The sequence below is a fragment of the Macrobrachium rosenbergii genome, chromosome 27 (assembly GCF_040412425.1).
Source record: "Macrobrachium rosenbergii isolate ZJJX-2024 chromosome 27, ASM4041242v1, whole genome shotgun sequence".
In the NCBI taxonomy this organism is placed as follows: domain Eukaryota; kingdom Metazoa; phylum Arthropoda; class Malacostraca; order Decapoda; family Palaemonidae; genus Macrobrachium; species Macrobrachium rosenbergii.
In genome coordinates this window covers 7,070,738-7,098,416 of record NC_089767.1, presented here as the reverse complement: position 1 = coordinate 7,098,416, position 27,679 = coordinate 7,070,738, and the positions used below count along the sequence as shown (strand labels likewise).

Genomic DNA, 27,679 nt, shown 5'->3' with positions numbered 1-27,679 from the left:
ATTTTGCTCAACTCACCTACTGGGCCATTTTCCTGCACTTCTCCAAACATCGTCACATTGTAGATACATTTTTTTCTGGAGTTTAATGGCTGAAACGAATTTCTGGCAAAAACGGCAACTTTAAAAATATTTTGCTCAACTCACCTACAGGGCCATTTTCCTGCACTTCTCCAAACATCGTCACGTTGGGGAAAACGGGCGCGTTGTCATTGATGTCCTTAACAACGACCGTCACAAGAATCTCCACCTCGTGGACCGGATTCTCCTTTTGATTCTGGTTCCTGACCTCATCGGTCGCCGACCCCTGGGAAGCCTCGTAGCATTCTTCCTCGTCTAAATCAAAGTTATCGAAAGTAGGAGATTCCATTACGATGTCTCTGGATCCTCTCGAGAGCCAGCCTTTGCCTCTCGGCTTCTTCAGAACCCATTTGCTCTCTCGCTTTCGGACGCCTGACCTGTCATAACTCTGAGCGCTTGATCTGATCTGTCGATCTCTGGCAACTAAGGCAGGGAAAAGGTTTTCAGTCTTAGGTGAGGAGATATTTCTTTTGCCACTTGACGTTAGCAAAACGTTCTCCCTTAAGGTCTGACCCACAGGAGAGCTTGGGTATTTATTGTTTGGATATTTAGTTGTTATCTTTGATAAAACGCTAGAGCCTCTGAGCGCCAGCCCGCCCACTTGCGGCGCAAGTAGCTCCGGTGATACGGTGGTTTTTGAAAGGTCTGACTCAACATTACGAGAGTATTCCTTTAATTTAGTCGAATTTGCAGTGACACCTGTGGAATGTGCAGCACTGTTAGCAGTCACTGATTTTCCTGAGGAGTCAATTTTACCCTGAGGGAATAGTGCTGTGGGTAGTTTTTTTGTGTCATTACTTAATGAAAGTAACTTCGAGGAACTAGCTCCTACAGATTTTGTAGAGTGGACGGGGAAACTTTCAATTTTCTTTTCCTTAATGTTATCTAAATGCTCAAATTTGAATTGGTCTCCAGATTCTGGCATACTTTCTAAATTATGCACTGTGCTCAAAGAAGGTGTTTTAGATTCTGTGGATTCCTGCGTGACGGAGGGGCTTTCGTATAGAATGCCACTGCTTTTGCCCTTTGTTTCAAATACCCCAACAGGAGACCTCTTTGCCTTCTTGACAAAACGAGACTCTTGCCTCAACTGCTCATCGTCAGAACTTTCGATTTCTTCCCAATCAGAGGTCGAAGGTTTAAAATTGGCTTTTCTGGAAATATGTGGATTCTTTAATTTGTCGAGAGGGATGGGATAGTCAGGTGAGTTTGAGTCATCGTTATGGGTCTCAATTCTATGATGTTTTGTTTCGTCGCGTAATTTTATTTTTGTCTTAAGACTGTTACTCCACGAGGACAGGGTGTTCTTCCTGATTTGTTCCGCGCCTTTCACTTCAAGAGTCAGGTCACATGTGGAAATCTGACCTTTGCAGGCACTGTCACCTTTTTCGAAAAACCTGTTAGGTTTAGCATTTTTATGCTTAATTCCGCTGTCACTTGCCCAGATCTTTTTCACAGTCCCTTTGTTACTCGATGGCTCTGTGTTCTGGCCTTTGACAGCTGCAAAAGAGCTTAATTCACTGCTCTGTTCAATAAGAGTTTGTCCTTTACCACTCAGACCTGAAGTGTCTTGAGATGAAACCAAGAAACCTCCAGACCTTGATTTACTGAGCGATATGCTCTCCTTCATTCCCTGTTCTTCTAAATCTCTCCCTTGGTTTGTATTTTCAAATTTTGCCCTTTGTCCATCAGCTGCTCTTCTGCTGGTTGAGTCACTCAGGCTTTCTCTTAACCGACTGACATGCCAGGCATGATCACCAATATTGGACCTCCTGCTGCTGAAACTAAACTCTGTTCGTTCATCATATTCTTTATTATTCCTCACTTTGTCTATGCTTTTCTCGTCCCTTATTCTCTTAGAGAGTTCCCAGTTGTTTTTATGCGAGTTTCCCTCATTCTTGTAACTGTATACAGACTTGGGAATACCAAACCTGGCTTGGTCATTCCAGGACAGCTGTTTTGTATCTTTACGACTGATTTCCTTGAACTTCCAAGAATGCTGTGCGTACGGGTGTTGTCTGTCATTCGAACTTGTCCAAAAGAATGACCTTGCTTTATATTTGCGGTTTCTCTCTCGCGTCCACGCGTGTTTTCTTGCACCTGACCCACCATTCTGGAGCGACGCAAGCCGATCAAACCCACTGTCTTTTGCGTCCCACAGTCTGCTCCTGTCTTCAGGAACTTTGGGACTGTCGTGTTTGAAGCCGCTGTTTTTGCTCGGTTTAGTGACCTCGCTGTCTCTTCCGAGAGTATTTTCAATGGGCTGGTCATTCTGGAACCCGCTTTCATAGTCCCACGATGGGGAGGGATCCCTCGAGTTCAGTGGTGTGTTTTCCGTTCCTTGGAGTCGTTTTCCAGCTTTCCAGGGTTCCTGACCATCTTGGACTTTGACTCTCAATTTCCAAATTCTTTTCCCATTGGGCGGATCACGGTCGAGGGCCTGTTAATCAAGAGTGATATTTCATAAAGATAAATTACTCAAACAATCATCATAAAAATTAAGCATGTTCTCGGCTCACAACCTATTAAAACCAGTACAGCGATTTATAAAATAAGATATTGAAAGTACCTATAAAAAAATAAACATCTTACTTTCCATATGAATATATTAGGGCAACTAGGGGAAAGGTCAAACAAAGGGCAATAAGGTGTAGGAATGCTCAATCCTTGATTTGACTTACCCTCAATTGCAGAAGGTCACCCGTCCGTGGATTTACCTTAAAGAAGGCATCCTCTGGAGAATAACCATCCACTCCATCCCCTCGCAAAGTGTACAAAAGCCCAGATTCGTCTGACTGATCGGGGTCACTGGCCTCAACCTAGAATGAAAGGAAAATCGAATACTGATACCAGTGACTCACTTCAATGTATTGAGAGGTATTCTTTAGATGAGTGAAGAAGTGTATTAAAGATAAATAACAGAACATGCACTTTTTTGTGATCAATTACGAGTCACTTTCTTCAATAGTTATTTTGAAATAATATTCCTGAACACTGGAGGCTTCAATCTCTCAAATGCTTCCTCGCACAGTTGCAATAATAATTTTTGTCCAGTTTAACTCTTTCATCTCCTGAAAGCTTTCTCATCAACATGATGAGCAATTGAAGACAATGCAATTATCTAATATCGAAATAACTGAGATATATGTTCTAGAAATATTTGCAAAACTGAATCTTTCTAATGTTGCTTTATAAAATACATCAGTGTTTCAAAGGTTTCAGTATATTTCCTCTATGAAGAGAAGAAATCTCACAAAAAGTAGAAAAACAATCATTTCAAAAATATATACATACACACACACACACACACACACACACACACACACACACACACATATATATATATATATATATATATATATCTATATATATATATATATATATATATATATATATATATATATATATATATATATATATATATATATATATATAATTTATATTCTTCCTTCAATTCCAGATCAATTCCTCTTTCTATTTAAAGGACCAAGAATAAACCTGCAAATTTAAAAACATCACACCCTAGGTAAAAAAAAAAAAAAAATAATAAATCTTCAACCATTTCTAACCCCGTGAAAGTGTCAAAAGTAAAATATATCAATATTATTATTCATAATCCTACAATAAAACCAAGTAAAAAATGCGCAGAAGTTCCCTCAGCGCAATAATCAAGGCTACCGAAAACAGTTCTATCTTTTGGTGGTCTTGGTATGATGTTGCATGAGCCGTGACCCATTTGGCTTTAACGACGGACCGGTGGTGGCCTGTCCTAAATCGTTGCCAGATGCACGATTATGGCTAACTTTAACCTTAAATAAAGTAAAAACTACTGAGAAGGCTAGAGGGCTGCAATTTGGTATGTTTGATGATTGAAGGTTGGATGATCAACGTACCAGTTTGCAGTCCTCTAGCCTCGGTAGTTTTTATGATCTGAGGGCGGGCAGAATAAAGTGCGGACAGAAAAAAGTGCGGGCAGAAACAGTGCGGACAGAAACAGCGCGTACAGAAAAAAGTGCGGACAGGAAAAAGTACGGACAGAAAAAGTACGGACAGAAAAAGTGCGGACAGAAACAGTACAGACAGAAAAAGTGCGGACAGAAACAGTGCGGACAGAAATAGTACGGACAGAAAAAGGTGCTGACAGAAACAGTGCGGACAGAAAAAGCGCGGACAGAAAAAGTGCGGAAAGAAAAAGCACGGACAGAAAAAGCGCGGACAGAAAAAAGCGCGGACAGAAAAAAGCGCGGACAGAAACAGTGCAAACGGAAAAAAGTGCGGACAGAAAAAGCGCGAACAGAAAAAGCGCGAACACAAACAGTGCGGAAAAAAAAAAACAGTGCGGACAGGAAAAAGTACCGACAAAAAAAAAAAGTGCGGACGGACACACAAAAAACTAAAAGGTTATGACAAAAAACTAAAAGTCTGCGATACAAACAGAAAACTAAACTATACATTAGCAATGACCTTTAGAAGAGTAGTTGGTAGATGTCTATCGTCCTCTTCGATGACGGTGACGAAGGGATCTGGGTCGGCGAAGACAGGTGGGTTGTCATTGACGTCTGCCACAGCCACCTGGACGATCGTGTGGACCAGCTGGCCCCCGCCCTCGGCCGAAACTACCAGTTCGTGCTGGAATGGATTTCAGAGTAGGAGGAAGCAGTAGTCTCTCTCTCTCTCTCTCTCTCTCTCTATATATATATATATATATATATATATATATATATATATATATATACTCGTATATATATATATATATATGTATACAAATATATATTAGTTTTTATATTCTTTTATTTTTTTAATCACTAAACCACATATGGCACCTACAACTTTTTGGCAACACTTCTAGTAAGTTACAGACGTCACAAGTGCATTAGCACTTGAAGATATATATATATATATATATATATATATATATATATATATATATATATATATATATATATATGTGTGTGTGTGTGTGTATGTATATATGTACATATAAATAATATACACTATATATATGTATACACACACACACACACACACATATATATATATATATATATATATATATATGTATATAGACATACTTATGCATGAGTGTGTGTGTGTGTGACTGTGAATGTGTGCTTGTCGAAGACTGCCTTCCAGATTCCCTTTCGATAAGAACGGATTATTTCAGATCAAAACAAATGAACGACGAGCACGAAAAGGATTTCTTAATCAGTTCATTTATCAAAGAATCCAAAAAAGTCATTATCTTCTGACATCTTTCCCCTCCCGTTTTAATTCTGGGAGAAGTCACAACGACCTGAAGAGAAAGAAAAGCCTGACGCAGGATTGAAATGAGATTCTCGATGTTATAAAAAAAAAAAAAATGTCATCTTCGGGGCGTCTCCGTCAATTTGATTTTCTTTAAAAAATGTCACATCGCTTATGACATACTTCAGAATGTAATCGAAAACTCAAATCAAGAGGGGAAAAAATAAGAAAAGAGTATCAGAAAAAATGACTCTAGGAAATAGATTTTCAACGATGATCATGGCGGAGGGTCAGAATCATTCATTCATTATTATTTTCTCTCATAATTCCATGATTTTTGTACCATTTCATAAACTATATGAGATATCCCTTGGTAGCTATAATTGTATTCTACAAAAAATAAGTAAAAAATGTGCAGAAGTTTCTTCGGCGCAATCGAATTTTCGGAACGTCGTATAATCAAGGCCACCGAAAATAGGTCTATCTTTCGGTGGTCTCGGTATAATACTGTATGAGCCGCGGCCCATGAAGCCTCAACCACGGCTCGGTGGTGGCCTATCCTATATCGTTGCCAAAAGCACGATTATGGCTAACTTTAACCTTAAATAAAATAAAAACTACTAAGGCTAGAAGGCTGCAATTTGGTATGTTTGATAATTGAGGGTGGATAATCAACATCCCAGTTTGCAGCCATCTAGCCTCAGTAGCTTTTAGGATCTGAGGGCGGACAGAAAAAAGTGCGGACGGACAGACAAAGCCGGCACAATAGTTTTCTTTTCAGAAAACTAAAATGTCAGAAATTTTCTTCTCTAGAAGCAGCCCTCAATGATTAGTATCAACAGTTTTTACTAATAATAATAATAATAATAATAATAATAATAATAATAATAATAATAATAATAATAATAATATAATAATAATAAATGTTTTTTAAAAAAGTAATGGACACAGAACTGTCAAGGACATTATCTGTAATGAGCAAAAAAAAAAAAAAAAATTAGTAATTACAGAGATATTACAGAATATTAATCATACAATATGAAATCATTGTTCAGTATAATTTATCAACTGTCATGACCTCGGCCATGCTTGATGAGAGAATTCATTTCCCCAAGGGTCAAACACATAAATTTGAAGTTGAATATTCTCATGAATCATACGTGCATCATACAAGCATGGAACTGCCAAGTGGCCTTACACTTACACAAACGGACACGCTCACAAACAGCCACAGTATATATATATATATATATATATATATATATATATATATATATATATATATATATATATGTATATATATATATATAGATAGATATACTGTATATATATATATATATATATATATATATATATATATATATGTATATATATATATATAGATAGATATACTGTATATATATATATATATATATATATATATATATATATATATATATATATATATATATATATATATATGAGAGAGAGAGAGAGAGAGAGAGAGAGAGAGAGAGAGAGAGAGAGAGAGAGAGAGAGAGAGAGAGAGAGGTGGCAATCCAATCGCTTTCAAAAGCAGGTCATTCACGCAACAATAGCATCCATATTGAAGGTATGTTCTATGTCTTCCTGGGCAAAGCTGCCGTCCTGTGCTTCAAATTCAACTCACACCAATCTGGTTTCCAAAGTCCCCAAGATTCCTCAATGCCACCGGAGAGAAATAAAAAGCAGTTCATGCAAGATTCCTCTCAAATAATGATTCTCCAGTTAAGGCTCATTCACATTATACCGTCACGTCACCGACACATCACGTCACGTCACCGTCACATCAGGCTATCCATTCACACTATCCATCACGATCCCGTTCACTTCGCGCCCAGCCTCCCAGTGGTCATGGCGCCTAATAGATTTAGCGTTAGAAACTTGCATTAAGCACCGTCACGTAACGTCACGTCAAAATATTCATTCCAAGAAAACGTGTCGTGATGTGACGGTGGATGCCGTGTGCTTGATGTCGATGTGACGTGATGGTATGAACAAGTCCATTTGATTACCTGTAAGAAATTCTTACGTACTTTGACGTAACGTGATGTGTCGGTGACGTGATGCTGTATTGTGAATCAGCTTTTAAGTTATACGGCGCGATTCAGTTTCGTCCCGTCTTTTTGGATCGGAAATAACGAACGAAATTATTTTTGGCGTTATTTCTTGAAAATGGCATCTTTTGAAAGGGACCATCATGGCAGAATTGGGTAAAGGAAGGATGACTTCAATTACTAGATAGGAGTTTGAATATAATTCTTAATTCTTCATAGTGGTAACACCTATAATCATACCTTGGCTCATGACTTACAATATATTGTAATCACCGTAATGCCTTGTCTTCATTTTAGTGAATTAATATATATATATATATATATATATATATATATATATATATATATATATATATATATATATATATATATATATATATATATATATATATATATATATATATATATATATATATATATAATCGCTCCATCATTACAAGACTGTCGTAACTCCAAAATCTTGATTTTTCCGGAGAAGCGTTTTAAAGTTTCAAAGTCCTATAACTGCACCGAGATTTTGATTTAGACTTAAAATCTTCCCAGCGCCATCTCTCGGCCAAAAATGCACTTAGACTTACGACTTTATTACCAAAAGACGCAGAATTAAATGGGCAATCTTATGAGCTATGTAACTCAAAACTTCAAATTTTTGAGTTACGACAGTCTTGTAATGATAGAGCGATATATATATATATATATATATATATATATAATTATATATATATACACACACACACACACACACACACACACACACACATATATATATATATATATATATATATATATATATGTATAATCTATGTGAATGTAATAACCACAATGGCGTCTTACGTATCTATTAAAAAGTGACCATGTGATTCTATCTATTGGTCTATTAATATAGCTATCTATCTATCTATATATATATATATATATATATATATATATATATATATATATATATATATATATATATATATATATATATATATATATATATATATATATATATATGTATATATATATATACACATATATATAATTTATAATCATAAGCATTAAGAGCAAACTACTCTCAGCCCACCCACACCACGATATACTCCCATCTCAACAGTTATATGCTTCCAATTCCTGTTCCAGGAATTTCAGTAAATGGCTTCTTGGAAACACAATTCCCCCGACTAATTCCTGGGGGGTTCCTGCAGTGTCGCACGGAATGAATATTGGTTCCTCCACTGAAACATAAAATGGCGAGGAATCCCACCTTCAACAATAACAAATCGCCCTCATTATCTATGATGTCTGGTAATCAGCGTCAGTGAGGCGGAGAATGGCTAGACATGGCAATGTCTCAGGAATACTTAACGTGCAACGGGATTCGTGTCGTGGATGTGGAAGTCTATCCTTTTAAATATGGCACAGTGGGCGTAACGCCACGATGCTGCAACTACCGTCTCTCATATTTAGAATTACATTAAAAAGGGCATTAATTTACAATTTACACTCGGTAAACTTTAGGTTTCATGATATCAATATCACCATTTATTAAAAAAATACTCACGAGTCTTGAAATGGAGAAATACATTCACTGTTATATGTACATATATTTAAAGATAAAAACTGTAAAAACATAGATCAATTGGTATGTGATATATTGTTGCTTGTTCCTATAATTATTATTATTATTATTATTATATAATAGACCACAAAGTCGTTTCTTAACTGTGGTGATTAAGCCTGAATTGTATGTATGTGTTTATATATAGATAGGCTAGTGTTAACAAACTCATAGGCGTTTTTATTTTAACGATCTCCAATGATTCCATGTTGCCTATCAAATGGTCATGAGAAGATACCCCCCTCTCTCTCTCTTAATCTTTCTAACTCTTTCTCTCTCCCTCTCACTCTCTTGTTCACTTTCTCTCTTTCTCTCTCGCTCAAGAAACCATCTCTCTCTCTCTTTTAATCTTTCTAACTCTTTCTCTCTCCCTCCCTCCCTCTCTCTCTCTCTCTCTCTTGATCATTTTCTCTCTTTCTACCTGTCTTTGTGTCTCTCGCTCAAGAAACCATCTCTCTCTCTCTCTCTCTCTCTCTCACACACACACACACACACACACACACACACACACACACAAGAAACCACCACTCAAACGCCAATATAAAAACTTCTTTTATCTTCCGTTACACTCTTCGTTGCATTATGTAGCGCCAACATGAAAATATTCCTTCTTGAGAAACTGGCAAAAAAAAAAAAAAAAAAAAACCTGCATTAGATATCAGTAACTCAAGCGAACGAATTCCCCCGGTCATGCTTCAGTGACGTCCAGTTTTATTTCCGCTATTTTCTGTTTGCCAAGTTATGAATTGTTTTCCGACGAAGGTGGAACTGGGCTGTTATCCCACATCTTGTTTTTTTTCCAGGAAATTTATCCCTGTCCCCTTGTTAGCTTGGGAGATGCACAAGAAAATTTAGAAGTGGAACTTTAGTAGAAACAGAGAGGCGAAAGAATCCAGGGGTAATTGGATGCACTGAACTTGACACAGCTAAGTTCATATTTGATCTTTGCATTGTTCTGTATCGTAAGTGTTCCATTTTTATACGGAACAATAAGTCAGTAAAGATAAAGAATCAGTTCCTTTATCACATTCCACTGACGGCCAATTGGCAGAGCAGTTGACCTCACTGGAAAGAAAGATGTGAAGAAATACATCAAAGTTTACCCTCCAGGACCTAAGGAGGCCTTGGCAGTACAGGCAGAACAAAATTCACAGAATATTTGTTCAGGGAGACTTTTCACAAAATCATCTGAATAATGAGCAAAAAGCCGCAGTAATGTAAATGTGAGACTGTATTTTTCCAAAATACAAAAAAGGGTACAAAAAAAAAAAAAGATTCAGTTGGCAGAAAGCTCCCCTTTTTTTAAATCCTTTTTTGTATTTTGGAAAAATACAGTCTCATTTACATTACTGTGGCTTTGTACTCATTATATCCGGTCATAATATAGTGATGCACCATAGATGTTCATCTGAATAATCTCAGCTACCCGCTTGATAGTAAATAAAATTTCAGCCTCCAAAGGTGAAATTTCAACTAAGCAATCTGACGCAGGCCAAGGATCCAGGGAAAAAGGCTTCCTTCGTTACCTTGTCGTAGAGTTCGTGGTCCAGCGCAGCTGCTAGAGTGATGAGCCCTGTCTTCTGGTCGATGGTAAAGAGGCCATCTCTGTTTCCACCAGTGATGCTATATCTGACGGAGGCACCTGGAAGAGATAAAACACCGAATTCTGCATTATTCACTTGACTGATAAATTGCACTGGAGAAACAAATCCACGGTTATGTGTGGGTACACATATTTAAAAATAAATCTCTGCAGAGAGCTTTCGGGAATGTGTTCGAGTCCCCTTTGAAGAGAGGAATCGAACAGATTCCCGAAAGCTCTCTGTAGAGACTTATTTTCCCCTTTGAAAGGAGGAATCGAACAGATTCTCGAAAGCTCTCTGTACAGATTTATTTTCAGATATGTGTACCCACACATAACTGTCGCTTGGTTTCTACATTTCAAGACTCATGCTACTATAAGTATTTTTAAAATCGTATTTCTATTAAAAATGTCAACAACTTCCCTCCATCTTCTAGCAACAATCACAACCAGTCCAGTGGGAAATATAATTTTTGTATGCATTCGTCAAAAAAAAATTCTTTTTCCACCATTATGAATATTCATCACAATCTTTTTAAATAAGACTTCAAATGGAACTTAACGACTAGAACTTACTGCACATATAAAAAAAAAAAGTAAAAATTATGCCGAAGTTTCTTCGGCGCAAACGAGTTTTCTGTACAGCGCATAATCAAGGCCACAGAAAATACATCTATCTTTAGGTGGTCTGAGTATAATGCTGTATGAGCCGCGGTCCATGAAACTTGAACCACGGCCCGGTGGTGGCCTGTCCTATATAGTTGCCAGACGCACGATTATAGCTAACTTTAACCTTAAATAAAATAAAATAAAAAACTATTGATGTTAGAGGGCTGCAATTTGGTATGTTTGATGATTGGAGGGTGGATGATCAACATATAAATTTGCAGCCCTCTAGCCTCAGTGATTTTTAAGATCTGAGGGCGGACAGAAAAAGTGCGGACGGACAGACAAAGCCGTCACAACTGTTTTCCTTTACAGAAAATTAAAAATGTATAAAGGCAAATAGCTTCGCCTCACTCAAATAAATCACAACTGCGATGTTCGAACGGAAGAGAATCTGACTTAGCAGGTCCTCAGAAACAAGAGACATGTTCTGTCTAATGAGACCTTCACTGAATTCCTTTGTCTGCGTTTTTGCTTTCTGTAAAAGAAAACTGCTGTGCCGGCTTTGTCCATCCGCACTTTTTTCCGTCCGCCCTCAGATCTTAAAAACTCCTGAGGCTAGAGGGCTGCAAATTGGTATGTTGAACATCCACCCTCCAGTCATCAAACATATCAAATTGCAGCCATCTAGCCCCAGTACTTTTTATTTTATTTAAGGTTATAAAGTTAGCCATAATCGTGCTTCTGGCAACGCAACAAAGGCCACCACGGCAGGCTGAGAATTTCGTGGGTCGCGGCTCATACAGCATTATACCGAGACCACCTACAGATAGATCTATTTTCGGTGGCCTTGATTATGTGCTCTACAGAAAACTCGATGGCGCCGAAGAAACTTCGACGCATTTTTTACTTGCTTCTTTCTTGTCTACTCTTCATTTGCACTTGGCACCTTTCTGTACTGAGCCGCTGTTTTCATGTGTGTGTGTTTATCTCTTTTCACTTCACTTATATCTAAATAATACCTACAGCAACCAGATATCATAAATTCATAAGCAATGGTATTTCATCTTTCCACCTCTGACGATCATGAAGCAATTTCCTTAATGCATTGCAGCGAAGTCTTGAGAGGAATTCCAAGAATTCTATCGCCTTGAAAGCAACATGAGACCCTCAGTTGAGGCCAAATGGGCCCGGGAAAATGTAAACTCACGGCTCATCTTTCGCTTTTGACTTTGTCCTAACTATTATTATTATTATTATTCACGAGATGAACCCTCTTCATATGGAACAAGCCCACCACATGGGGCCACTGACTTGAAATTCCAAGCTTCCAGAGATTATTAAGGTGTTCATCAGAAAGAAGTAACAGAAGGTAACGGGAAATACAGAAAGAATATATCACTTATTGAAAAAAAGTAAGTTAAAAATTAATAAATTAAAAAAACGGAAGTAAATAATTAAAATACAAGAATTTTATTAGGGTAGTAATGCAGTGGTGTGAGGAATCAAGAAGGACTTCTGGAACTGAGAAGTTCGACAGCGAGAAGGCGCATTTGCTGCTGCTGTTAACTAAATCTGGGAAACGGCTAAGTATATAAATGGCTTTTATCCTTAAACGTGCAGGATGGAATAGGAGGTGAAACTTGACATCATGATTCATAGTAAAATATATAATATAAAAGAGGTTATTCATTCTCTCTAAAATGTGGCGTCAATTGTTTTCGAAGAAATCCCAACGATATATTAGTCAATGCGTTACAGAAACATTAGTACAAACTGATCTCTGAACTATGGCAAAGGAATATAAATAGTTACAGCTTTAATAGAATCTCAGTATAGCAGTTCGAGTAAGAGACCACAGTAACACGAACTAGCTTTCGATGCTTTGGAATGTAACCATATCTTGGAAAGGACTCTGTCACTCCGTATAAAATGTTTGGCAACTGGTTCTGTCAACTTGATTCTGTTCCTGCATCCTTTGGTCAACTGACATTGTTCACTGATTTGTCTGCAACCACAGTTGATTATTTTTGTCAAATCAACCAGTTTTGTCAAATGAATTCTGTTAATGCATACTTTGCATGATTTTGTTCTGACATAGTTAAGTGAACTGTCCACAACCAGCGTTGATTATTTTTGTGAAGCAGTTTTGTTAACTTGATTCTGTTTATACATACTACGGTCAGCTGACATTGCTAACTAATCAGCCGGCAACTAGACGAAAGAGATTGTGAATAACTGTCATCTTTGTGTTTCTGCATTGATACAGAATCCTGCTTATCATTTTCTGAAAATTTATTCCTAGATATGAAAGTTATAAGCCACTAAATGAGCACGTAACTATTATTGTGAACTGTCTCCGTGGTAATTTGTTCAAGGTTTTGTATATGTAACCAAGAGTGAAATACCGGTCTGGTTTATTGCAAAAAAAAAAAAAAATAAATAAAATAAATAAATAAATAAAAAATCCTTAAAACAAAAGGGAACGTAAGTCACCAGAATGTAATAAACTCTGTGTCACTCTTCACTCAAGTGCTTGCAAGAGCAACTGTGACATAAATGTCAAAGCTTTTGCATTTGTGTAATAAGGACAAAATGTGTGTAAGTGTGTATGTTTAGAGGTTTTACCATTACTTGAAACTGTAAAAATGAAAATTTGTTTAAAGATAAAATTAAGTTAGCAGTGGGGATCTTAAATCGTTTTAATGGGTATTATAACTGACTGCTTTTGCAAGAAAACTACTAATGGAGCTCTGCGGAAATGGAGATGGGAAATGATGATAACATGATTATTATTATTATTATGCATAATTCTTGGTTGTATACAAGAAAAACTGAAGTAATTATACTTAAATATTCTTTGATTTTCAACTGATTTATAAGAGGCAAAAAATCAGATTTTAGGCAATTGCGTTTACTTCGATGTTTACCTGAATTATAAAACTAAACTTAGACTCCCCAATTATCAAACGTATCATAAAGTCTACAACACTGGATGTAGAAATTCTGGCTATTTGAATGACCTTAGGCAAACGCCTAAAAACAGTATCAGTATAATGAATGATACCTACTAAAAGGACAATAAGATTCATTTGAATGTCTCGAGTAATAATGAAGGAAATAAAGTACAAACAATCGGGGCGAGAGAGAGAGAGAGAGAGAGAGAGAGAGAGAGAGAGAGAGAGAGAGAAGTATTTTATGAATGTTTTCACTCCGGGTAAAGGGGATCATCTTAATGAGGCCTTTCTTTTTTTTCTTTATTACATGATAGGATTTATCTTGACCGATTAATGGCTACTAAAGCTTCTCTCTCTCTCTCTCTCTCTCTCTCTCTCTCTCTCTCTCTCTCTCTCTCTCTCTCTCTCTCTCTCTCTATCAGGCGCCACACACAACAGTCCAACAACAATAAGGTACGTAATCACCGTTAGGGTACAGAGGAGCATAAAGGGTCTATAAGAAAACGACCCGACAGGCATTCATTCCTTACTCGCATCGAGGCAGAAAATCAGAGAGAGAGAGAGAGAGAGAGAGAGAGAGAGAGAGAGAGAGAGAGAGAGAGAGAGAGAGAGAGAGAGGAGAGAGAGAAAGAACCTACCTTCTTTATGATGGGCCATTACCGTGATGACCCCTGAAGAGGTGGGGGCATCCTCCCTGAGGAGGGCACAGTAGCGGTGTTGTGTGAACTCAAGCAGTGCCCTCCCGGTGCCTGACAAAAGTCGAGTTGCTGGAAATAAAACAAAAAATATATATTGAATTTCCAAGAGGATATTACACATTTCGTCCTTATTCAGTAAATGTGTTCATGACATTGTTAACTGAACTGTCTGCAACCACTGTCAATCATTTTCATCAACCAGTACGCTATGTTCATTTGGCATATTCATTTATAGTGTCATTTGTAATCATCTACCCTGTTTGAATGTGCCGGCCTCTAAAACATAAGCCCTACTGGACGTACCTAGGAAACGCATGTAATTGTCATAACCAAAATGACCTCTAACTTCTCGATTTCTTCGCACTTTGGAAGAAACCTCAAGCGTTTGTCACTACAAAGCCTAAGATCCCAAAGGAGAATGAAGTGGAGAAACTCTGACGTCCGTGGAAGAGTTCGAAGCCCTTCCCGGAATAACAGTTGGATCTTAGGCACTGCAGTGCCACATGCATATCGAGAAAGTATGCAGAAATCAAGAAGTTTAGAGGGCATAGATAGGTTATACATACATACACACATACCCACACATATATTAAACAAAGAAATATGATGAACCTCTCAAAAGGCGCTTGGGACTCAGATATTATAGATAAAATCTCCAGCCTGCGATTAAGAACATTAAGACGCTATCATCTGGAACTTGGTATAAATACCTGCCTGTCGAGGGAGAGAGTTGTTCTCTGAAGTTATAGCATTAACTTTCTACAATCTGGCGATTTTATGGTCTCCTTTTATTAGGTGGAATTCTGGTTTAACAGAAAATATTTCACAGTCATATATATATATATATATATATATATATATATATATATATATATATATATATATATATATGTGTGTGTGTGTGTGTGTGTGTGTGTATGTGTGTTGACAGCAGGGATTTTTCCATCCTGCGACAAGTGCGGAACAATGACCTGACCATCTTAGAATCTATAATCATCAAATAAGACTGTACAACTGTTTATAGCCTGGCATGGGTAACTGGTTTTCCTCAATGTTTTTAGTTTTCTGCAATAGAAAACTATTGTGATTGCTTTGTCTGTCCGTCCGCACTTTTTATGTCCGCCTTCAGATCTCAAAACCTAATGAGCCTAAAGGGCTACAAACTGGTATGTTGAATCCACCCTCCAATCATCAAACATACCAAATAGCAGCCCTCTAGCCTCAGTAGTTTTTATTTTATTTAAGGTTAAAGTTAGCTGGTTATAAGTTATTCCTAAGGTTTAGTGAACCGGATGATAAACGATTTTGTTGCTCAATATGTGAAAATAAGAATGTCACCGTGTATGACACACACACACACACACACACACACACACACACACATATATATATATATATATATATATATATATATATATATATATATATATATATATATATATACATACATACATACATACATACATACACACACATACATACACATTTATAAATGAGAACGTCAGGACACCACTCTTTATCAAACAATACCACTTCTTTCATATCAACAACAGAAAAACTGAGAAAGATCTTTGATTTAATAGCACACATCTCTCAGACTATCCTATTAGCTTACATTATCCCCCCAAAAAAGGCAACACGAGGAAAAACAAAAACCCTTTTAAAACAGTACATTTTCCGTTGACAGTGTACATACTTCGTTCTTGCGTTGAGGTACGTACAAATATCCCTATCGAGGCCGTTTCAGCGACAGAAGAGAGTCCATGTCATTGATTTCTAAGGCTCCCGTGGGAGGGATTGCATGTTTCCCTCGCGTGTCTTTTGGCAGGATCATTTATTTCGTTTTTCGTCATTTATTTCGTTCGTGGCAAATGAGCAATCCTGTACGGTCGAGGGAACACGCGTGATGCCTCGGAATTACTTGAAATCATGATCAAAATTACTTGAAATCATGACTCGAAATTACTTGAAATCATGAAATTACTCGAAGTCATGACTCGAAATTACTTGAAATAATGACTCCGAATTACTTGAAATCATCACTCGAAATTACTCGAAATCATGACTCGAAATTACTTGAAAACATAACTCGAAATTACTTTAAATCATGAAATTACATGAAATAATGACTGGAAATTTCTTGAAAACATGACTCAAAATTACTCGAAATCATGACTCGAAATAACTTGAAAACACGACTCCAAATTACTTGAAATCATGACTCGAAATTACTCGAAATCATGCCTCGAAATTACTTGAAAACATGACTCAAAATTACTCGAAATCATGACTCGAAATAACTTGAAAACACGACTCCAAATTACTTGAAATCATGACTCGAAATTACTCGAAATCATGACTCGAAATTACTTGAAATCATGAAATTACTTGAAATCATGACTTGAAATTACTTGAAAACATGACTCGAAATTGCCTGAAAACATTACTCGAAATTATGACTCGAAATGACTTAAAATCATGACTTGACATTACTTGAAAGCATGACTCGAAATTACTTGAAATCAAGACTCGAAATGACATGAAAACATGACTCGAAATTACTTGAAAACATGCCTCAAAATTACATGAATACAAGACTCGAAATTAGTTGAAAACATAACTCGAAATTACTCGAAATCGTGCCTCGAAATTAGTTGAAAACATGACTCGAAATTACTTGAAAACATGACTCGAAATTACTCGAAACCATGAGTTGAAATTTATTGAAAACATGACTCGACATTACTCGAACTTATGACTCGAAATTACTTGAAAAACATGACTAGAAGTTGAATCACGAATCTTCGAAAACAGTCGGGTTTTAGCCTTGGGCGCACATTGCTTAAAAAAAAAACAAATAAATGGTTCCAGCTTATTGCTTCAAACAACGAAGGTCGCATTTCTATGTCTGCTGATTGGAGAATGACCTGAATTCCTATTCCCGCATAAAATATTGAAGCCTTAGATCCCCTCGTCTCACGAAACCTGATTCTACAAATTAAAAGTGGTTTGATTTTAGATTCCCTTCGCAAACATTTATTCATCCACATCTGATTATTAAGTACAAGAAAATAATGATTTTAATGGCATGTCATCACATTCCAACTGGCCTAAATTCACCGGCAACAAGAAAATAAGAAACAAAAGTTATATTGTTTGTTTATGTTGCATACCGATCGCGGAAAATAGGCTATTTGGAAAGTTGTGAGAATATTAAGTTTTATTTAGTTGTTTTATACTTTAGAATGTGAGTAAACTAATTAGCAATACAGTTTTTTTTTATCTTGATGCGTTGAACAAAATGTTTTTATATAATATACGTCATGTCAGAGGTGACACGTTTCTGTTCATCAGTTGGTTACTAGCCATTAACCATTAAAGGAGGACTCGTAGAAGATTCCACTACTAAAAAACTATTAAAGGAGGACTTGCAGAAGCTTCTACTGCTAAAAAACTATTAAAGGAGGACTTGTAGAAGATTCTACCACTAAAAAACTATTTAAGGAGGGCTTGTAGAAGATTCTACCAAAAAAACTATTAGAGGACTTGTAGAAGATTCTACCACTAAAAAACTATTTAAGGAGGGCTTGTAGAAGATTCTACCAAAAAAACTATTAAAGGAGGACTTGTAGAAGATTCTACCACAAAAAACTATTAAAGGAGGGCTTGTAGAAGATTCTACCACAAAAAACTATTAAAGGAGGGCTTGCAGAAGATTCTACTACTAAAAAACTATTAAAGGAGACTTATAGAAGATTCCACTACTAAAAAAACATTAAAGGAGGACTTGTAGAAGATTCTACTATAAAAAACTATTAAAGAGGACTTGTAGAAGATTCTACTACTAAAAAACTATTAAAGGAGGACTTGTAGAAGATCCTATTACTAAAAAACTATTAAAGGAGGACTTGTAGAAGATTCTACTACTAAAAAACTATAAAAAAAACATAATAATCAACTTTATATTTGGCATGTTACTTTTAGTAACATTCACGGAAAAAATGACCATTTAAAATTTCCTTCACGAAATGTACTAAGTTCTATGGGACATAAATTCAGAAATTCTGGGGCAATCATAAAAAGAAACAGAGAATTAACCAAGAAGAACGGTCTGACTTCTTGGTACGAAAGAAACGAAATATAAAATATAGGCCCAAGGCCAAGCACTGGGACCTATGAGGTCATTCAGCGCTGAAAGGGAAATTGACAGTAAGAAGGTTTAAAAGGTGTAACAGGAGGAAAACCTCAAAGCAGTTGCGCTCTGAAACAATTGTTAGGAGAGGGTGGAAAGGAAGATAGAAAAGAATATGAACAGAGATACAGAAAAAGGAATGAAAGGGGTTGCAGCTAGGGGCCGGAGGGACGCTGCAAAGAACCTTAAGATATGCCTACAGTGCAGTGTGTGAGGTGCACTGATGGCACTACCCACCTACGGGGAACTTCTTAGGGATTAGTTAGTTTTTATCCAATCTATTTCTCTGCTATGACGTTCAAATTGTATACTTAAAGCCAAATTTCTGACATTTATGGGAAACTTCAATTCTCAAATAATAGAAACCTACACTGACTGAAAATGAAACACTGAGATATTCATCAGATTGCCTGCGTATATCATCTTCGACCAATAATTGCATAACATTATTTGTGATCACTTGAACCCAAGAACTCTCTTTCGCTCTTAATTCAAATCTAATATTCACACTGCATTTTTATGAGGGGAACACTACTAGTGTCTTCCATTGATTTCAATATCTCTCTTATTTTGTCATTTTTCTACAGCGGAATTGTCTAGCTGCTGGTACCTTGAGTATCACAAGCTTTTTTTCTGAGGCATGGGCCCACAGGGGTTGGCAACCTGATTCCTTAACTAGTCCACACTCATTAGATCCTTAAAAACAAGTGATAGAAGAAATAGCTTTTAGCTTAACCCAAAATTATTATTATCATTATCATTATTCAGAAAATGAACCTTATTCATATCGAACAAGCCCACAGGGCCCACTGACTTCCAAAGAATATGGTGTTCATTAGAAAGAACTAACGAAAGGTAATGGGAAATACAGAAAAAAAGACAGCACCTATTAAAAATAAGAAAATAATTTCACAAATTAATAAATAAATAGATAAAAAGGTAAGTGAATTATTACAATCAAAAAGAGAATTGTATCAGGATAGTAATGCAATGCGTCTTCGCTTGAACTTTTGAGGTTCCAACTGCACGACATCCTCAGGGAGACTGTTCCAAGGTCCAACGGTGTGAGGAATAAAGGCCCTCTGGAACTGAGAAGTTCGACAGCGAGGTAAAACATTTACTAAATATTGGTGGTTCTGGTGTTCAGCAAATCTGGTTGCTCTCGGCAGGAAAAGACTGGACCCCAATAACAGCTAAGAAAAGGGGAATTTACGAAAAGGAAACAAGGGGAATTTATGAAAGGAAACAAACGCCTGACAATGAATGGAAAGATGCTTATCGTAGAGTGCAATCGAATACCTTTAAGTCAAATAGAATTTAGTAACGAGGAAGCGGAGCATCGTCAATGGCAATGAATAAAAAAGCAGTTTGTCTATGTTTTTTTCACGTGTAAATATTCCCCTTGTAGTTTCACAGTAACTATCTCATGAAGTTCGTCTGTTTCATTTCATCTCTTTGATTGATACACGTATGGCACAAATATGGTAAATATTTTCAAGTGTTATATAAATGTATTTGTCCTACCTCACACACACACACAGAGAGAGAGAGAGAGAGAGAGAGAGAGAGAGAGAGAGAGAGAGAGAGAGAGAGAGAGAGGGGGAAACATCCTATCCTAAAGAGAGAGAGACCATTCTATCCTAGAGAGAGAGAGAGAGAGAGAGAGAGAGAGAGAGAGAGAGAGAGAGAGAGAGAGAGAGCATCCTGTCCTAAAGAGAGAGAGAGAGAGAGAGAGAGAGAGAGAGAGAGAGAGAGAGATAAATATCTTTAACTGATCATTATCTTACTTAAAAAAAGAAAATTCTCCGCAACCACATTAAAATGTATATGCTAGAAACAAAGTCATCCACCGTGTAATCCTGTCCTTGAGAGAGAGAGAGAGAGAGAGAGAGAGAGAGAGAGAGAGAGAGAGAGAGAGAGAGAGAGAGAGAGATTGAATCATGCAAGAGAAATTTCCAAGCCAGGAAATTCCAAAACGGAATACTTCTTATGCAATTATGACGAAACCCAATTCTTGCCGAGGGCTGATGTGCAACGTAGAAATAACCCTTCCTGTAAATTAAATACAGGTAGATATGTATATGTTATCAGCACGTATGCGAATACCCTACTCTTCATTGAGTCGTTTAACATACGATGTATATATACATACATACACACACATACATACATATATATACATATATATAAATATGTATATATATATATATATATATATATATATATATATATATATATATATATATATATATATATATGTAATGTATGTATAAGTACAGTATATAATGTGTGCATGGGTCTTAATATTAGCTATTCTGTTCTTATTTAAAAATTTTCCCGATACGGTGGGAGAATATCTCTCTCTCTTTTGCTATGCCAGAGAGATTTGCTATCTATTAGTAATCCCCCACCCCTTTTTCTCTCTCTCTTGCTATGCCAGAAAGATTTGCTATCTATTAGTAATCCCCCCCCCCCTCTCTCTCTCTCTCTTACTATGCCAGAAAGAATTTCTATCTATTAGTACCTCTTTCTCTCTCTCTCTTGCTATGCCAGAAAGATTTTCTAGCTATTAGTACCTCTCCCTCTCTCTCTCTCTCTCTCTCTCTCTCTCTCTCTCTCTCTCTCTCTCTCGCCAGAAAGGTTTTCTAGCTATTAGTACCTCTCTCTCTCTCTCTCTCTCTCTCTCTCTCTCTCTCTCTCTCGCCAGAAAGGTTTTCTAGCTATTAGTACTTCTCTCTCTCTCTCTCTCACTAATTGACCAGAAGGGCTTTTTCAAAATCCGTACCCCTAAAACTACCTCTCTGTCTGTCTGTATGTCTCTAACATTCCAGAAAAGCTTCTTGAAGATTCGTACCCCTATTCTCTCTCTCCCCATGCCAGAAAGATTCTCCTGAAGAAACGCTTACGAGAGCCATCTTTCCGTGCTTCGAAGCACCCACGTAGCCGTTCATGGCTCGTAATATCATTCCTTCCTTCGTTATTTCTTTATCTTGCATTATTAATTCCGGGAGGGCTCGCCCAACGATTCCTAAAGCAGCAATAAGGGGAGAGAACGTAAGTCTCTCCGTACGATTTCCTGCCTTCGGGATCGTGTATCTAGTATCTATGAAGGCAGCAATTCTCGGAAGAGAGAGAGAGAGAGAGAGAGAGAGAGAGAGAGAGAGAGAGAGAGAGAGAGAGAGAGAGACTTCCATTGCATTTACATCTCGTCATAACTTAAGAATTACATTATTATTATTATTATTATTATTATTATTATTATTATTACTCAGAAGATGAATCCTACTTATGTATATGGAAAAAGTCCACCACAGGAGCCGTTGACTTGAAACCCATGCTTCCAAAGAATATGGTGTTCAATTGAAAGTAACAGAAGGCAATGGGAATTATTATTATTATTATTATTATTCAGCAGATGAACCCTACTTATATGGAAAAAGTCCACCACAGGAGCCACTGACTTGAAACCCAAGTTTACAAAGAATATGGTGTTCAATCAAAAGAAGTAACAGAAAGCAATAGGAATTATTATTATTATATATATTACTCAGAAGATGAATCCTACTTATGTATATGGAAAAAGTCCACCACAGGAGCAGTTGACTTGAAACCCATGCTTCCAAAGAATATGGTGTTCAATTGAAAGTAACAGAAGGCAATGGGAATTATTATTATTATTATTATTATTGAGAAGATGAACCCTATTCATATGGAACAAGGCCCCCACAGGGGCCATTGCTTGAAATTCAATGTGGGGTTCATTCGAAAGAAGTAACAAAAGGCTATGGGAAATACAGAAAGAAGAAATCAGTTACCAGAATAACAGACAAATTAACAAATTAATAAGTAAACAAATAAAAGATAAGTATATAAATGACTAAAATACAATAAGTAATAACATCGATGAAAAGTAAATACACAATACTCAAAAATTAAATGAGCTAATTAAATCGGGAATGCACAGAAAATATACATAACAGGAACTGTTAGTTATGTATAACGTATTCCTTCACAAATAAACATGTTAATATTAGCAGTTATTCCAGCAATAAATATTTCTAAGATATAACTTGCAATTACAAAATCTGTTTAAGAAGATCATTATAATCCAGATTATATATTATTTGTATAAAGTATTCTTCTCCTTCTTTCGACCTTATTAGTCCCATTGTATAGCAGGGTTGGCCGCTCGAGTCAACTTTCTCCATCTATTTCTACTCCTTGCATCTTCTTCCCCCAGTCCCACCTCACCCATATTCCTCCTCACACTCCTCCCCTTCACTGGCATGTTCTTAGCTGTCTTCATTGGTTCCACCTCCTCCTCCTCATCACTGGCATGTTCTTAGCTCTCTTGACTGGTTCCAACTCCTCCTCCTCATCACTGGCATGTTCTTAGCTCTCTCGATTGGTTCCAACTCCTCCTCCTCATCACTGGCATGTTCTTAGCTGTCTTCATTGGTTCCACCTCCTCCTCCTTATCACTGGCATGTTCTTAGCTCTCTTGACTGGTTCCACCTCCTCCTCCTCATCACTGGCATGTTCTTAGCTCTCTTGACTGGTTCCACCTCCTCCTCCTCATCACTGGCATGTTCTTAGCTCTCTTGATTGGTTCCAACTCCTCCTCCTCATCACTGGCATGTTCTTAGCTCTCTTGATTGGTTCCACCTCCTCCTTATCACTGGCATGTTCTTAGCTCTCTTGACTGGTTCCACCTCCTCCTCCTCATCACTGGCATGTTCTTAGCTCTCTTGATTGGTTCCAACTCCTCCTCCTCATCACTGGCATGTTCTTAGCTCTCTTGACTGGTTCCACCTCCTCCTTATCACTGGCATGTTCTTAGCTCTCTTGATTGGTTCCACCTCCTCCTCCTCATCACTGGCATGTTCTTAGCTCTCTTGATTGGTTCCAACTCCTCCTCCTCATCACTGGCATGTTCTTAGCTCTTGACTGGTTCCAACTCCTTCTCCTCATCACTGGCATGTTCTTAGCTCTCTTGACTGGTTCCAACTCCTCCTCCTCATCACTGGCATGTTCTTAGCTCTCTTGACTGGTTCCACCTCCTCCTCCTCCTCATCACTGGCATGTTCTTAGCTCTCTTGACTGGTTCCAACTCCTCCTCCTCATCACTGGCATGTTCTTAGCTCTCTTGACTGGTTCCAACTCCTCCTCCTCATCACTGGCATGTTCTTAGCTCTCTTGACTGGTTCCAACTCCTCCTCCTCATCACTGGCATGTTCTTAGCTCTCTTGACTGGTTCCAACTCCTCCTCCTCATCACTGGCATGTTCTTAGCTCTCTTGACTGGTTCCAACTCCTCCTCCTCATCACTGGCATGTTCTTAGCTCTCTTGACTGGTTCCACCTCCTCCTCCTCATCACTGGCATGTTCTTAGCTCTCTTGACTGGTTCCACCTCCTCCTCCTCATCACTGGCATGTTCTTAGCTCTCTTGACTGGTTCCAACTCCTCCTCCTCATCACTGGCATGTTCTCTTAGCTCTCTTGACTGGTTCCAACTCCTCCTCCTCATCACTGGCATGTTCTTAGCTCTCTTGACTGGTTCCAACTCCTCCTCCTCATCACTGGCATGTTCTTAGCTCTCTTGACTGGTTCCACCTCCTCCTTATCACTGGCATGTTCTTAGCTCTCTTGATTGGTTCCACCTCCTCCTCCTCATCACTGGCATGTTCTTAGCTCTCTTGATTGGTTCCAACTCCTCCTCCTCATCACTGGCATGTTCTTAGCTCTCTTGACTGGTTCCAACTCCTCCTCCTCATCACTGGCATGTTCTTAGCTCTCTTGACTGGTTCCACCTCCTCCTTATCACTGGCATGTTCTTAGCTCTCTTGATTGGTTCCACCTCCTCCTCCTCATCACTGGCATGTTCTTAGCTCTCTTGATTGGTTCCAACTCCTCCTCCTCATCACTGGCATGTTCTTAGCTCTCTTGACTGGTTCCAACTCCTTCTCCTCATCACTGGCATGTTCTTAGCTCTCTTGACTGGTTCCAACTCCTCCTCCTCATCACTGGCATGTTCTTAGCTCTCTTGACTGGTTCCACCTCCTCCTCCTCATCACTGGCATGTTCTTAGCTCTCTTGACTGGTTCCAACTCCTTCTCCTCATCACTGGCATGTTCTTAGCTCTCTTGACTGGTTCCACCTCCTCCTCCTCATCACTGGCATGTTCTTAGCTCTCTTGACTGGTTCCACCTCCTCCTCCTCATCACTGGCATGTTCTTAGCTCTCTTGATTGGTTCCAACTCCTCCTCCTCATCACTGGCATGTTCTTAGCTCTCTTGACTGGTTCCAACTCCTTCTCCTCATCACTGGCATGTTCTTAGCTCTCTTGACTGGTTCCAACTCCTCCTCCTCATCACTGGCATGTTCTTAGCTCTCTTGACTGGTTCCAACTCCTCCTCCTCATCACTGGCATGTTCTTAGCTCTCTTGACTGGTTCCAACTCCTCCTCCTCATCACTGGCATGTTCTCTTAGCTCTCTTGACTGGTTCCACCTCCTCCTCCTCATCACTGGCATGTTCTTAGCTCTCTTGATTGGTTCCACCTCCTCCTCCTCCTCATCACTGGCATGTTCTTAGCTCTCTTGACTGGTTCCACCTCCTCCTCCTCATCACTGGCATGTTCTTAGCTCTCTTGACTGGTTCCAACTCCTTCTCCTCATCACTGGCATGTTCTTAGCTCTCTTGACTGGTTCCAACTCCTCCTCCTCATCACTGGCATGTTCTTAGCTCTCTTGATTGGTTCCACCTCCTCCTCCTCATCACTGGCATGTTCTTAGCTCTCTTGACTGGTTCCAACTCCTCCTCCTCATCACTGGCATGTTCTTAGCTCTCTTGACTGGTTCCACCTCCTCCTTATCACTGGCATGTTCTTAGCTCTCTTGATTGGTTCCACCTCCTCCTCCTCATCACTGGCATGTTCTTAGCTCTCTTGATTGGTTCCAACTCCTCCTCCTCATCACTGGCATGTTCTTAGCTCTCTTGACTGGTTCCAACTCCTTCTCCTCATCACTGGCATGTTCTTAGCTCTCTTGACTGGTTCCAACTCCTCCTCCTCATCACTGGCATGTTCTTAGCTCTCTTGACTGGTTCCACCTCCTCCTCCTCATCACTGGCATGTTCTTAGCTCTCTTGACTGGTTCCAACTCCTCCTCCTCATCACTGGCATGTTCTTAGCTCTCTTGACTGGTTCCACCTCCTCCTCCTCCTCACTGGCATGTTCTTAGCTCTCTTGACTGGTTCCACCTCCTCCTCCTCATCACTGGCATGTTCTTAGCTCTCTTGATTGGTTCCAACTCCTCCTCCTCATCACTGGCATGTTCTTAGCTCTCTTGACTGGTTCCAACTCCTTCTCCTCATCACTGGCATGTTCTTAGCTCTCTTGACTGGTTCCAACTCCTCCTCCTCATCACTGGCATGTTCTTAGCTCTCTTGACTGGTTCCAACTCCTCCTCCTCATCACTGGCATGTTCTTAGCTCTCTTGACTGGTTCCAACTCCTCCTCCTCATCACTGGCATGTTCTTAGCTCTCTTGACTGGTTCCACCTCCTCCTCCTCATCACTGGCATGTTCTTAGCTCTCTTGATTGGTTCCACCTCCTCCTCCTCATCACTGGCATGTTCTTAGCTCTCTTGACTGGTTCCACCTCCTCCTCCTCATCACTGGCATGTTCTTAGCTCTCTTGACTGGTTCCAACTCCTTCTCCTCATCACTGGCATGTTCTTAGCTCTCTTGACTGGTTCCAACTCCTCCTCCTCATCACTGGCATGTTCTTAGCTCTCTTGATTGGTTCCACCTCCTCCTCCTCATCACTGGCATGTTCTTAGCTCTCTTGATTGGTTCCAACTCCTCCTCCTCATCACTGGCATGTTCTTAGCTCTCTTGACTGGTTCCAACTCCTTCTCCTCATCACTGGCATGTTCTTAGCTCTCTTGACTGGTTCCAACTCCTCCCTCCTCATCACTGGCATGTTCTTAGCTCTCTTGACTGGTTCCAACTCCTCCTCCTCATCACTGGCATGTTCTTAGCTCTCTTGACTGGTTCCACCTCCTCCTTATCACTGGCATGTTCTTAGCTCTCTTGATTGGTTCCACCTCCTCCTCCCTCATCACTGGCATGTTCTTAGCTCTCTTGATTGGTTCCAACTCCTCCTCCTCATCACTGGCATGTTCTTAGCTCTCTTGACTGGTTCCAACTCCTTCTCCTCATCACTGGCATGTTCTTAGCTCTCTTGACTGGTTCCAACTCCTCCTCCTCATCACTGGCATGTTCTTAGCTCTCTTGACTGGTTCCAACTCCTCCTCCTCATCACTGGCATGTTCTTAGCTCTCTTGACTGGTTCCAACTCCTCCTCCTCATCACTGGCATGTTCTTAGCTCTCTTGACTGGTTCCAACTCCTCCTCCTCATCACTGGCATGTTCTTAGCTCTCTTGACTGGTTCCAACTCCTCCTCCTCATCACTGGCATGTTCTTAGCTCTCTTGACTGGTTCCAACTCCTCCTCCTCATCACTGGCATGTTCTTAGCTCTCTTGACTGGTTCCACCTCCTCCTCCTCATCACTGGCATGTTCTTAGCTCTCTTGACTGGTTCCAACTCCTCCTCCTCATCACTGGCATGTTCTTAGCTCTCTTGA

The 27,679-nt window shown here is 38.8% G+C and overlaps 1 protein-coding gene across 1 annotated transcript in view; it reads right to left on the bottom strand.

Moving 5' to 3' along the window:
* Positions 1 to 27,679, bottom strand: part of LOC136853386 (putative neural-cadherin 2) — a 451,957-nt gene that overhangs the window by 56,082 nt on the left and 368,196 nt on the right. Inside the window, exons 7-11 of the mRNA XM_067128834.1 lie at positions 14,781 to 14,909; positions 10,524 to 10,639; positions 4,543 to 4,707; positions 2,760 to 2,897; positions 145 to 2,518 (exon numbers count right to left, since the gene is read on the bottom strand). Coding sequence (XP_066984935.1) covers positions 145 to 2,518; positions 2,760 to 2,897; positions 4,543 to 4,707; positions 10,524 to 10,639; positions 14,781 to 14,909 — 2,922 coding nt within the window. The remainder of the gene's footprint in view (positions 1 to 144; positions 2,519 to 2,759; positions 2,898 to 4,542; positions 4,708 to 10,523; positions 10,640 to 14,780; positions 14,910 to 27,679) is intronic.